Raw genomic sequence first — 14,321 nt, forward strand, 5'->3', positions numbered from 1 at the left:
TGTGGGGTAGGTATAATGTGGGCCTAATTTTGTTGTATAGTAAGAAACCCATTCCGATTGGCTGACTTCGATGCTATAATTTGATGTAACCATAACTACATTATTCAAAGATGAATTATCTAAAAACTTAATTTAGGTATAGGCAAATTTAAAACTGTGGATTTTGCTATCGTTTGAGGTCTCTGCTGATATTTCCTCGGCCTTTATGTGTATGGATTCTTCTTGAATTTTTGATAGATTGGTTAGGAGTTTCGATGGTTTCGGTTTTATCTTCATGCTATCTTCGAATATGGAAAAGTTTAATTGACCCATTCCGCGACCTTTTTTGTTCTGTGGCGGATCACCACAAGCATCAACGACAGCGACTACAGATTCATTGTATCCGAAGATCTGGATACCAGAGGTGGGGGAGAAGTTGGTGTTATTGAATCCTCTATTGCACGTTCTTTGAGAGTGTCAAGGTTAATGATGTTGAGCGTTGGTCGTCGCACCTTGTGCTTGTGACTCCCGATCCAATTCCGCGCAAATAATTGCTGATCTTCGTCTCCTCTTCTTTTGGAACTGGCGGCACCAACAATTCGTTGAGTTTCTGGTTTCATTTTGGGTGTGATTACATTTTGAGCCTTAAGAAATATATTGAACGGTTGTGTGGAACAGGTCTCATCAGCAACAAAGAAACCACCACTCATATCGGGAGATTTGCGGGCTGTGGCACTGCCATTGTCTTTGAAATTTTCAAATGGCAATTTATTTTCCGTTCAAATTTTAATTTAAAAATTTTAAAGAATAAAATTGGTTTAGAATTTGAAATTGTAAATATAACTGTCATATGTATATTTTAACATATACATACAAAGTTTGTCAAAATCATTTTGTCAATGAAGGGACGGCAAAGCGAATACAACTCTGTGAGCTGTGAGCGTGAGATTACCTTGTATCATTGTATCATGAATCGAGTTGTGGATATGATAAAATGTTTGCTTCAATAATAAGCTGAAGGATTTCTTCCATACAAATGCTCTAAAAACAATTTTGAAAATAATTGAATTTGATTGTTTTTAAAATTGTTGGCATATTATTCAAACATCACACACACATACACAGGTTATTTATATTGCTTTGAAGTTTTAGGAACAGTCGAAAGAAAAAAAATTAAATTGACAGGAAGCTTTAGCTAACCTTTATTATTAAACCATGATTTATTTGTATTCATCTCAAATAAATGACATATTTTATGGCTTAAGTTGAGTTTAATCATTAAGCTCGGATCGGGACCTTGTCACCCTGATCACTCATATGTATAACACATGACAGGACAGTTGAATTCATGTATTGATTGTCAAAAACACAAAACTTACCTGTGTGATGTAGGCGTCCCGACAGTTGTAAAATTATTGGTCTGTTCCTTTACTTTTAAAAGTGGTAAAATCTGCAAAAGTAGTAAAGGACTGCGTACATAAGCTGCCTTGCCTGTTTACCTTGCTTGCTTCTGATAAAAGAATAAAAAAGAAAAGGGCAACCCAGTTCGAAATTTGCTCGGCCTTCTTTATTCTTTTATTTTTATTATGTCAGAAATGAAGCAGGAAAACAAGGCAATCAGGCAAGGCAACTTATGTACGCAGGCCTTAAATGTTGTAAACTGCTCCCATATGAATTGAATGGTGTCTGAAGTAAAGGAACGCTTTTCGAGTAAAAAGTGGTAAAACTGGAAGATTCTTACACGTAAAGGAACAGAGCCTATGAATGAAAATAGTCGATTGCGTTTTGTTTTCCGTTCACATATTTTGTTATTGTTCATGCTCTTTTGATTTCAATAAATTTCAATGATTATTTCATTTTTTTTTCAAAAATGTCAAAAATTTTGTCTGTGAAAAAATTGTGGACAGCTGGGAGACAAACGACAAATGTATGTATGTGTCTGTAAATCAGAGTTGTATTTGGAGACAAATTGTCTGGTTTAATGGCCGGGCAAACAAGAAAACAGCTGATTTTGGGGAAACAAAACCATTTGCCAGCAAACAAAAAATTTTCCAGTTTGCCCATAATGTGAACACTCTTGAGCAAATATTTTTCACTCTTTTGTGCAAATATTTATTTGGTCTTACAAAAGTTTTGTAAGAGCAAACAAGGGCAAATATCTGCTGAAACACATTGTTGCACTTATTAAAAAAAGATATGAATTTAAAAAAGTTAACATTACTTTTAAATATATAATACAAAGCGAATATTTAATGAATAAACAAATAAAAAATTGAAAGGTGAGGGATTTATATATGTATGTAGGTGTGTGTGTATTCTCTGATACTGAATGATGCCCAAAATCAATTTTTCCGAATTCTCTGGACCAAATTTGATAACATTTTAGTTGTAGATTTGTTAGGTATAGGAATAGGCGAGCTGTTTTTATAACGGAAAATAGAAGAGGCAAACCGCGAAATAATACCGCTATCCAAACCTATTTTGGAAAACCTCATAATTAGAGAATATATTTCTAAATTTAGTCAGTGGGACTGCAAAAATCCCATGAACATTGATTTCAATGCTTGCATTACAATTAAATAATTATTTTGGTTATTATTGTACTACTTCGTGGATTTAAAATACAAAAACAAAATACATGTATGTCCCAATTTACATTAGGCGAGTTTACTTGCGGCAATTGTCAGTTTGTGGGTGAGAGAGGGTGTTGAGAGGCAAAGGGTTACCATATACCTCACCTCTCTCTCCGTCAAACTGACAATTGCCGCAAGTAAACTCGCCTAATGTAAATTGGGACTATTTCAAATTGAAATACACAGCAAAAAATACAAAAGCAATATACTTGCACACGCAACACGCAGAGTTAGAGGTTTGGACCTCAATGAAGTCGATTGTGGAACACCTAATTAAATTCAACTCAAAGACGTAGACCGTGTTTAGACATTCAAACTGGAAAGAAATTTTTTTTCTCAATTTCTTTTAAAATTTCCTTGTTGTTTAGACACGGAAATCATAGCTCTGTTCCAGAACTAAAAAGTTTTTACAATTTTTACCACTTTTACACATTTTGCGTTCCCGTACACAAAATTTATATAAAAATCGTTTACGACTTTTACAACTTTTACCACTTTATAAAGTACGGGAACAGGCCACATGTTTGTGTCAATTTTATAATTTTTCTTATTCTTCTTCACACTCATTTTCACATTGCGCCATTCAAAAACAAACCCAAGGCAAAATTGTAATGAAAAGTAAAAATGGACGTGAGTGATAAACAATTAATTATTAAAGGAACCCTTGAATTGCATTTTAATTTTGATATGTCTTAAAAAATAGCTTTTCCTCCAAAAGTTTTTTTTTCAATTGTCTTCGCTGTTGTTTGTTTCTCGACAGAGAAAATAAAATGAAAGAAAATGCAAAAACAAATCTGCAGCCAACTTCAGGTTGTATACGAAGAAAGACGAAACAAAACAGAATTTGCCAGTACAGAGGTGTGTGTACCCCCTCTTATTCCTCTCTACTCCCTCGCCCATAAACTCAATTTTCTTTCCCATCAACTTTCCCTGTATAAACACGGACGTAGAGAAGTAAAGACTAGAAGAAATGCATTTTCCAAAAACATATGCTAATAGTTCCACATTTTGGTTACAGATAGCTACACAACTCACTGGAATTGATAACAGCAATGCCAATCGTTTTTGATTCCAATTTCTCGCGGCAGAAAACATTAACGTCGTGTTTTGTGGCTGAAATTTATTTATTTTATTTTTTTATTGTTCATTCAATGAAAAAATCAAAAGCGAATGCGGTCAAACTTGAGTTTTAATGTTTTTCTTGTCAGTACAAAGACATAAAGTAATAAAGACCTGACAAAATGCATGCAACAAAAAAATGTTTACGAAACTATGTATAGAAACATTACCCTTAACAGGTTGCAGTTAATTCAAAATCGCAACCAAGGAGGAACATTTCATGTAATGATATCAGAAACGAAATTTATGAATTCAAGGATCTATTCAAGAATAATTCCATGTCAATTGGATCGGTAAATTCGGTTAAATACGTAAAAATGTATAAAAGACAAAAAATGTTATATCACCATATCGTAACATAACATTATGTTAAATTCAAAAGCCATTCACTGAAGAATGATAGCAAAAGAAATGTCTTATCTTGTTGTATTTATGTCTTTGGTCAGTATTCCAATGAGTAACAGTTTTCGTTTAACAGAATGTTGCTATAGCTCTGTTCCTTTACGTGCCTGAGGTTACCATTTTTAACCTGCAAAGCGTTCCTTTACTTCAATAAGCATACAATTTATATGAGACCAGTTCACCACTTTTACCATTTTTTGCCACTGTTACCATTTTTTAAAGTAAAGGAACAGACCATATGATATCGTAGCAACAGAGGTTAACTCCCTCTACAGTTAATTTTTCACAATTGACTTTTCCTATCTTATAATAGCTTCGTTCCCGTATTTTTTAATAGTAAAACTCGTAAAAGAGAGAAAAATTGTTGTCACAAAAAAGTTTTTTCATAAAGTTCGGGAACGGAAAAATAGAAAATACGTCAAAAAACTGGAACAAATGTCAAAGTCGGCGTATCAGCCAATCAGACGCCGGCAACCATGTTACTATTTTTTACTCGCCCAAATTTGTCGTGTAAAAAGTTTTTAAAGAGAGCGTCATTCAGCGCCATTTTTGTTTAAAGAGAAGTGAACATTTTACAACTTTTTTGTGTACGGGAACGCTTTTTCGAGTAAAATGTGTAAAAGTCGTAAAAATTGTAAAAACTTTTTAGTTCTGGAACACAGCTAATATTGACATCTTTGTTCAACTTTTTTCACGAAACCTCTCTAGTGTGACCTTCGCAGTTCAGTGAACTAAAGTGTACTATGTCGGGCTGAACTCGTTCATACGCTCTTTTCAACAAATCGTTCAATTGAACAAAATTTTGGAGCCACGTAATGTTTTTATTCACAGACCTAAAAAAGGGACAGATCATAACATTAACTGAGTCAAAACATTTTAGAGAAAGATGAAGAAAGGTGCAACTGTTTTGATTTCTTCCATTTTGGTTGTGCTGTGTTTGCCTGCATTGGCCACAAAATTTACCACACAGGATGTGAAATGCCATGGTAAGTGAAAAAATAACATCATTTTGTTTATTAAAGCCGGCATTTTACAAATGTTCTGTTTATTTCAACTTTTCCACATACAGTGTGCAAGGCTGTGATCAGTGAGATCGAAGAGGAGGTGTCCAAAGTGAATCCCAACAAGAAAATCGATGTCAGTGGTTTTCGTCTAGATGCCGATGGAAACGCTGTGGCTAAAAGTGTTCCTATGGCTAAATCTGAACTGTTTCTAAGTGAAGTTATGGATAAAGTGTGTGAAAAAATGGATGACTATCTAAGGGCCACATACAAGAAGACGGGCAAATTTACATTGTTGAAAATTATGATTGATGGTAAGATGAATCCTGAATCGAGTGAAGTTGATTTTGTGCAGGATGATGATTTGAACAAAAGTCTTGGACACTACGTAAGTACACAGTATCTTTCCAAGATATCATGTTTCTAATATTTTTTCTTTTTCCACGCAGTGTCTTGAGTTCATTGAAAACTATGAAGACGTTGTAATGAAATATTTTAAAGAAGAAAACTTAAATGAAAACTTGGATATTAAAATCTGTTCCGAGGAATCGGAATATTGTAACGATGGCCCGGTCCAGGAAGAATATGAATTTGACGAAAAGGATGAACTTTGATTTTGACCATCGCCAACACTGCCCTCAAATGGACTTTCATTAGTTTGATATTTTAATTTATTTTTTTACTAATATTAAGAACTCTGTTTTTATATAAAATTTTAGATAGCAATATACAATTTGTTATGAACTGATTATTTTTTATATAAATTCTGTAACAGCTCCAATGAAGTTGTTGAAAACTATGGCCTTAAAAAAATAAAAAATACCTATTTTCTAGAATGTTCATTTATTTGCTTATCATTTTGTTGTGTTGAAGCATAATGTAAATCATTTCTGTTATAGGCACATAGATAGTTTATCACTTATAGACATACAGCGATTACTATAAATGTACATTAGGGTTATGACTTTCTTACAACCTCATATCCCTGTATCATATTTTGATGAGCTTTTGCTTAAGATTAGATAAAATCTTAATTATGAGGAGATTAGATGAAAAATCTTCCGAACAAAATGATTTTAAAATTTGTATTTATTAACACTGGATTTTTTTAAGTCAGTGAAAGATATAGATATATATAGGTCATGGCACAATTAATGGTAATTGTGCCATGATATAGGTATAACAAAACAATTTTGTCATCATATCATTAGATCTACGTAGTTATTAATACATAATAATTTTATGTCATATATAAAAGTATTTCATACATCATATAAATGAATGGATCGATTCCGTATTGCGGCACGAGTCGTGTCGCGTTGCCAGATGCAATTTTTCATTACGTATGGCAAAAGTCGCCTGGCGCCGTCACCATAAAGTTCATTTTTGGGCAACAACAAATTAGCTGTCGCCGTGCATATTTACAAGTGAATAAAAATGAAACATTTAAACATAAGTAACATTTCTATTGACTGCAACACTTCACTGATACCACTGACAATGTGGGTTGAGCCATACCGAGGTAAAAGTCATTGCCACGGGAACTTTAGAAACTTCCTTTTTCAAAAAAAAAAAAAAAAACTGTAAAGCAGCACATACTTTAAGGAGTGACAGCATGGCTGTTGACCTACGGCTTTTTAAAATCATTTTTAATGTCTCTACTATATAAAGAACAGCGTCTTTTGAGTAATTCATGCATATACCTTATATAAATTTGCCTTGCCTTGGTTATATAGTATAGAGCATGGCACAACTACCTGGGTAAGTGGTATCGTAATATTTTCAATATGTTATTTAAAAATTTTCTCTTCATGTTGTTGGGGAAATTACAACAATTTTTTTATAAGGGGATTTGACATTTCATATTCATATATCGTTTCTGTAGTTAAATGTTGACCGGTATCGGACTTATTTTAATAAGTGCCAGATACAACTCTGTTCCTTAACGTGGAAGAATCTTCAAGTTTTACCACCATTACTTCATACACACAATTCATATGGGAGCAGTTTACAAGCTATACTACTTTTGCCGGTTTCACCTTTTTCAAAAGTAAAAGAACAGACAATAAAGTAAAGGGAACCTTGAGTTCCCTTTAAAATTTAAAGTGCGCCCGAGATTATGCTGCACCAAAACCAAAAAAAAAAATATTTGAGAGCAAATAACATTTATTCTAAATGGAATATGTAATAACAAATCCCTGGTAATGCGAACTTTATTCCTCACTTTTCTTAATGTAAGGTATTAAAAAAGTGGAATTTAAAGAAAAGACGTAAACGGGCCTAAAAGTTTTTGAATTTTCCCTTTTAGGTAATAGTAAGGGGTATTTTACACGATATGTTATCTACATATGTGCTGTCACTTTGCATGTACATTTTGTATATAAAAAGTGACAACCCATATGTAAAAAACATATCGTGTAAAGTACCCATAATAAAGCGTATATAAAACGTGTTTAAAATGTTCAGTGTTGCCAACGAGTGTAGGTTTTTTAATAATTGGTGTTTAATATAGCACTAAATGATGAGTTTTATCGTATTCAGTTATCACAGTAAATTTGGGAAATAGTCTGAGTTCAGTAGGCCTATTCTGTGACTTTTATCGAGTGAAAATATGTTAAAATTTCTTTTGTTTTTGTAACAATTACAAAACAAACAAGTGAATTTGTTGTAAAATAAACAATGAGTAAATTTGTTAAAAAGTTACTGAATAGGGGGCTGGTGTGATACCACTACCTTGGTAATTGTGCCATGGTACGGAGGATATACTATGAAGATTGTTTTTCAGTTCGTAACACATTGGGATAATCATTTGCGACCCTATAAAATGGCGTGCATAAATAGGCATATTACACCATATGCTCTTTCACATGTATGTAGTCACTTTGGGTATACTAATATACATAGCAGCTGATGTCACACATGTTAAAAACATATGGTGTAATATAGCCATAACGGTTTGGAAGATATGAGCCTGACAAAATACGTACAGTGTTGTGCATATCAAAAGCAACAAATCAAGGATTTTGCATTAATTCAATTTTTCGATCCGTTGCACTTTTTATACCCTACACCACCTTGTGGTCACATGTGAAGATCTTATCTATTGAAGCGCCGCGATCCTATTTTTATACCCTCAGCATTTATGCTAACGAGGGTATATACACTTTCATACGGGCAAAATGTGCCTCATCGAAATAATGGTTTTAGACCCCAAGTATGTTTGGACGAAATGTGTTTCAGACAATTTGGAATTGATTAAGTCATGTCTGTCCGTCTGTCTGTTTGGCTGATCGGAGCGCATGATAACTCTCGAACGGATCAACCGATTCGGTCAAAAATTGGGCTTTCGCAATATTTTGTCCAAACTTAGTTCAAGTTCGAAGATGGGTTATATCGGTCCAGTCCTGCCGGTACCTCCCCCACAAAAGTTCAAAAATGTTCCGAAAATGTTTGCGCACGATAACTCTTGAAGGGAGTAACCGATTTGGTCCATGCTTTGCACATCGTGAAATTTCTATTAGACTTGGATGAGGTTCCAATATGGACCGAATTGGTCCACTCCTTCGGGTACCTCCCACACAAAATTGTGGAAAAGTTCAGTTTAGGAACTGCTCTCGAATCATTTTGATTTTTGTTGTAACAACTTGTATTCTCTGTCTCCTATACAACGGTAAAAGTTTCATCAGGGGCAAGTTCATACTTCCTGAGAAAATAGCCTGAAAGTTGCTAAAACCCCTTATGACACCGTGTGTAGGGGTTGGAGCGCAAGATAACTCTCGAGCGGATCTGCCGATTCGGTCCAAAATTTGGACTTTGGTAATATTTTGGTAATATTTTGTGCAAACTTAGTTTAAGTTCGAAGATGGGTTATATCGCTCCACTTCTTCCGGTACCTTTCCCACAAAAGTTCGAAAATGTTCGGAAAAATTGTGCGCACGATAACTCTTGATGGGAGCGACCGATTTGGTCCATACTTCGCACATAGTGAAACCAGACTTATATGAGATTTCAATATGGACTCAATCGGTCCACTCTTTCGGGTATCTCCCACACAAAATTTCGGAAAAGTTCAGGTTAGGGCCTGCTCTCGAATCACTTTGATTTTTGTTGTAACAACTTGTATTCACTGTCTCCTATACGACGGTAAAAGTTTCATCAGGAGCAAGTTCATACTTCCTGAGAAAATAGCCTGAAAGTTGCTAAAACCCCTTATGACACCGTGTCTACGAGTAGAGATTGGAGCGCAAGATAACTCTCGAACGGATCTGCCGATTCGGTCCAAAATTTAGCCTTCGTAATATTTTGTGCAAACTTAGTTTAAGTTCGAAGATGGGTTATATCGGTCCACTTCTTCCGGTACCTCTCCCACAAAATTTCGAAAATGTTCGTAAAAATTGTGCGCACGATAAATCTTGATGGGAGCGACCAATTTGGTCCATACTTTACACATCCTAATATATCTACCAGATATAGATAGTTCGAACATGGACTACTCGTATATTTGTCCATTCCTTCGGGTACCACCCACACAAAATTTTGGATAAATTCACTTTAAGACCTGCTCTCGAATCACTTTGATTTTTCTTGAAGCAACTTGCATTCGGTGCTTCAATTACGACAGTAAAAGTTTTTTCAGGGGTAAGTCCATACTTCTTGAGAAAACAGCCAGAAAGTTGTTAAAACCCCCTATGGCATCATATGAAGTGGCAGGAGAGCTCGAACCGAATACTGCGTTCGTCCACACTTTGGATATTGTAATATTTCTTTGAATATTAGATGAAATTCGAAGGTCGTACTTATAGGTTCACTCCTTCCGGTATCTCCCAAACAAAAGTTCGAAAATATTCGCTAAAATGGTACGCTCGTTTTCTCATAGACGTAGCAACAGATTTGGTCCAAACTTTGAATCTCTAAATATTGTCAAAACTTAGTTTATATTCAAAATTGGGCCCTCTCTGTCCAATCCTTGGGGTACCACCCACACAAATGTTCAAAATGTTTTTGTGGTTAAGGGTCTGTTCGAGGATCCTTTGGACATTTTTACCGAAGATTTTCCTAGTGGTCCTATTTACAGCGATATTATGTTTTTCCTAGGCTAGTATGGTAAAAAGCCCTATCTATCGATATCTCCGCAAATTTTTGAGCTTTAATCCTATCCATATTTTTGTCGGTTCACACGCCCAAAATTTTGAAAACCCCCCTAAATACATAAGTTTTTTTGGAAAAAAAGTATTTCAATCCACACAGGTTGAGGGTATATGTCTGTCGGCAAAGCCGACTGATACTTTTTTAATTGTTTTTGATACCATAAAGGAAAAATTGTTATCGTAGCAAAAAATAGTAGCTTCTTGCAGGTTCGGGAACAGATCAAAAAGTGTATAAATTATGCAGGAGAATACTTTAAGCGGCCCATACACTATCAAATTGGCTTGTCCTTCCGATGAACTCCTTCTGTACGTGTGTGCTTTATAAGTACATATGTAGCAAAGTATTCAATCAGCCTTCAATCTGCAACCGAAATCTTCAAAATTTCCCCTAAAAATAAAAGAACTTATTTTTTTTTTATTTCTTCACAAAGTCAATGTTCTGTTTTTAAAAATTCCTGTTTGACAATTTTAAAAATGAACCATATTCATCGGATTGACTGTGTTTCACTTTGAAAATCAAAACTGCTTTGATTTTCCTCAATCCATAAAATTTGATACGAGTAGTGTATGGGCCGCTTTAGAAAACAATAAAACTATTTTTGATGATAAATATTCGTGTTTTTATTATTACATTAGAAACTTATATAGTATCCCTCGAATAAAACTTTGCACTAATTTTTGAAATAAAAATAAAAGTTATTTAAATTGTTAGAAAAATAAAGATTTTTCGTCTGGAGGATAAAAAAATGTTTCAACGAATAATGACTTTTAGTCGCCTATGTATATGGTCCAATAATATTAATAACAACATCAAAAATGAAGCTTATCCTTTGATTTGTCATGCTAGTGTCGTTGATATTTTCAAAACACATTTACTAAGCAAGGACATAGAGAACACACATACACAAAAAATGTGATCCAAACTAATGAAAAAATGTAGGCATAAAGGGTAAAGGACTTTAAAGTGTTCATGGATGAATGCTCAGAGTTTAAAATGGTTTGTGTTAACTTCTACATACATACATACATACAAAAATCCATATGTATTGTATGCAGTGTTCGAAAATAAACACTACGGAATCGTACCGTACCGTTCTGTACCGTACCAAGGTGGATAGGTACGCTACGATAATGTACCGTACCGGTACACAAACACTAAAAAATATTTTAGTGATACTGTACCGGAGCACAACGAAAATCTTACTGTACCGACTGCGGTACACAACGATTTTTAGTGTACCGACTGCGGTACGCTACGATTTTTTAGTGAACCGACTGCGGTACAGTACGATTATCGAAGTGTACCACTGGTCGGTTCACTAAAACATAACGTACCGGTAATGTACCGCACGTGTGTTTTTTGTAAATTGTGATGAAAAATTATATGTTTGATGTTTTTGAGTATAAGGGCAAGAATAGTAACTAAAATTCAAGATTATTTAAATTAAATGCACGAATGTAGTAAATTCGGTCTGTATACGAATTTTGAGAAAATTAGTGTAAAATATGAAATTAGCTAAAATTTCCAACCAATACATATTTTAATAAATTCTATAAGAAGTTTTAGTGAACCACCCTCTATTATAGTATTAGGTTTAAAACCCATATTATTAATGTATGTATTTCTATTTACTCGCTTTGAGAAAATTTTATTATGGGCTCATTAGAGTCCTTGTAGTCAATGTACATATGTATTAAAACACTGCTTTTTAAATATTATTTGTTCCCTAGTTAAATAATTAGACAGTTTTTACAAGTAAAAAAAATAATTTGAAAAAATTAAGTTTCAGTGTTTTATTTAGAAATGCACTTAAAACTAAAAAATAATTTGTCGCTTAGCCTCAATAAATATATTCTTTTTCATGATAGAATCTCTCAAATAAAACGCTTGCCTTTAAATTATGAATGGTGGCAAAATTAAACGGCAAGCGTTTTATTTGAGAGATTCTATCATGAGAAAGAATATATATATTGAGGCTAAGCGACAAATTATTTTTTAGTTTTAAGTGCATTTCTAAATAAAACACTGAAACTTAATTTTTTTCAAATTATTTTTTATTTTGAACTTTTTAGTAAATACATTTTTTGATCACTGACATCCCCAAATGCCGAATTACAGTCCATTTGAGCAGAAAATGTAGATTAAAATGCTTGAAATTGGGTGGTACAGTTATATGGATGCTATATTAAACCTTGACCTACGTCCTGGACTATTGAGAACTCCAAATGCCAAGTTACAGCAAATTCGGGCTAAAAATGAAAACAAAATCCTCAAAATACCAGAAGTCGGGTGGTACCGTTATATGCAGGCTATAGGAAAAAATGGACCCATATTGGTTTTGGTTTCATGTTCATGTATTGTCATCTAAATCTGAAAAATGTGCAAAGTGTTAGTTCGATTGGTCAACTGCAACCGTGCTAAAAATCAGGTACCAGATTTTAAAAGGGGGTCAAGTTAGACACCGTGAAAACACTGTAAGAATGGACCAATATTAGTTTTGATTTCATATTCATGTATTGTCATCCAAATCTAAAAAGTGTGCAAATTTTAAGTTCGATTGGTAAACTGCAACTATGTGAAAAATGAGTTACCAGATTTGAAAAGCAAATTAGATAAAACACTGTAAAACAGTGTAAAAATGGACAAATATTGGTTTTGATTTCATATTCGTGTATTGTCATCCAAATCTGAGAAGTGTGCAAAGTTTAAGTTCGATTGGTCAACTGCAACCGTGTTAAAAATGAGTTACCAGATTTGAACTAAACACACACCAAGGCAAGTTAAATAAAACACTGTAATAATAAAAAGGGGTGATAATGCATGTATCATAAAACCATTTCTATGAATGGAAAAGAATAACGTTAATATGTTGGTGTCATAAGGATGTTTATTTGCGGCAAAAGTCAATTCATAGAAAGGTTATGTTTGTTGTCCAATCCACATGAACAAACAAAACAGCCACAGTCGGATCACTAAAGATTGAGTCTCCAGCTAATATATTTTAAAATTTTAATATGTTTATTCTGTTGAAGTTTTAATGTTGATATGTTTGAATTAATTAAAATAAAATTGCATAAAACATAAAATCCGTTTGTAATAGGTAACAAAAAAAATGGTAAGAATCATGGCACAATTACACAGGTAGTGGCATCGTAAAAATTTGAATATGTTATGTCAAAACTTTCTTTATGTTGTTGGGGAAATTACAACAAAAATAATTTTTTTATAAAGTGATTTTACTTTTCATATTCGATCAGCTGGTGTGATACCACTACCTGGTAGTTCTGCCATGGTAAGAATATGAGAATAATGCCTCAAAAACTCAAACTTTCTGCTGGTAGAATACGTTTACGTTTGTCCATAATTTAGATAAGAACAGCTATAGATTGACAAGTGTACTTCATTTATTAATATATTTAGTAAATTTCTACTTTTACCCATATAACGGTATTTGCCGATTTTCGGTATTTTAAAGATTTCTACCACATTATCCCACCGAAATGGCTTAGATTTGGTATCTAGTGTCCGATGGGGTTATACATGCATTCCTATAAGAATTTTCGGTACATGTCCACGTTTTTATATATCCCCCATAGAACGGTTCCGCCGATATTGATTATTTTGAAGGTTGTAGCCACGTTATCCAACCGAATTAGTTGAAACTTGGCATTTAGTCTACGTTGGGAGTATAAAATATTCCGACGGAGAATTGTCCGCACAGGTTCATGTTTTGATATGACCCCCATAGAAATGTACCGCCCGAATTTTGTTAATTTTAGATAAAAAAAAAAATAATAATAAAAACAATTGTCAAATATTTTGTTGCACTTTGTTGCAGCTAAAACTTTACAAATTTGGTAAGAACTATATGTACTAAAAATAAAATAAAAAATCTACGCGCCATCCCGCGACACTCCCTACTAAATAGCTCATACTGGTGTTATGATAAATACATTCCATATTGAAAAAATCATATTAAAATTTGTAATTTGGCTACAAATACTTTTAAATGTGTAAATAAACATAGCTTGGAAAAAAA

General features: G+C 33.7%; 3 protein-coding genes across 4 annotated transcripts in view; 2 read left to right on the forward strand and 1 right to left on the reverse strand.

The window, feature by feature from the left end:
- The window catches only part of Xrcc2 (X-ray repair cross complementing 2), a 231,373-nt gene that overhangs the window by 47,163 nt on the left and 169,889 nt on the right, over window positions 1-14,321 (forward strand). The window contains exon 4 of one of the 2 annotated variants that reach the window (XM_073955263.1): window positions 4,842-4,945. The exons of the other annotated variant lie outside the window; for it this stretch is intronic. Within the exon in view, the coding sequence (XP_073811364.1) occupies window positions 4,842-4,868 (27 nt within the window). The 3' untranslated portion in view covers window positions 4,869-4,945. Of the gene's footprint in view, window positions 1-4,841; window positions 4,946-14,321 lie in introns of those variants that run through there. 2 annotated transcript variants of the gene reach the window in all.
- On the reverse strand, window positions 48-954 carry LOC141386555 (uncharacterized). Its single transcript, XM_073955266.1, has 2 exons — window positions 932-954; window positions 48-724 (listed from the first exon to the last, which is right to left on the reverse strand). Exons 1-2 carry the CDS (start codon window positions 939-941, stop codon window positions 366-368), a joined length of 369 nt encoding a protein of 122 aa, XP_073811367.1. The 5' UTR covers window positions 942-954; the 3' UTR covers window positions 48-365.
- sel (canopy family protein seele) lies at window positions 4,842-5,976 on the forward strand. The gene is made up of 3 exons (XM_073955265.1): window positions 4,842-5,119; window positions 5,203-5,522; window positions 5,584-5,976. Exons 1-3 carry the CDS (start codon window positions 5,020-5,022, stop codon window positions 5,746-5,748), a joined length of 585 nt encoding a protein of 194 aa, XP_073811366.1. The 5' UTR covers window positions 4,842-5,019; the 3' UTR covers window positions 5,749-5,976.

Source organism: Musca autumnalis, unplaced genomic scaffold, assembly GCF_047663935.1.
Source record: "Musca autumnalis isolate F117 unplaced genomic scaffold, ASM4766393v1 scaffold_5, whole genome shotgun sequence".
Lineage (NCBI taxonomy): Eukaryota > Metazoa > Arthropoda > Insecta > Diptera > Muscidae > Musca > Musca autumnalis.

What these genes read in the sequence shown, in the direction of transcription:
- sel (XM_073955265.1), top strand. Translation starts at nt 5,020, where the DNA reads ATGAAGAAAGGTGCAACTGTTTTGATTTCTTCCATTTTGGTTGTGCTG. An exon ending in ACAGGATGTGAAATGCCATG is followed by an intron (nt 5,120 to 5,202) that starts GTAAGTGAAAAA and finishes TTCCACATACAG; the next exon opens with TGTGCAAGGCTGTGATCAGT. An exon ending in ACAAAAGTCTTGGACACTAC is followed by an intron (nt 5,523 to 5,583) that starts GTAAGTACACAG and finishes TTTTCCACGCAG; the next exon opens with TGTCTTGAGTTCATTGAAAA.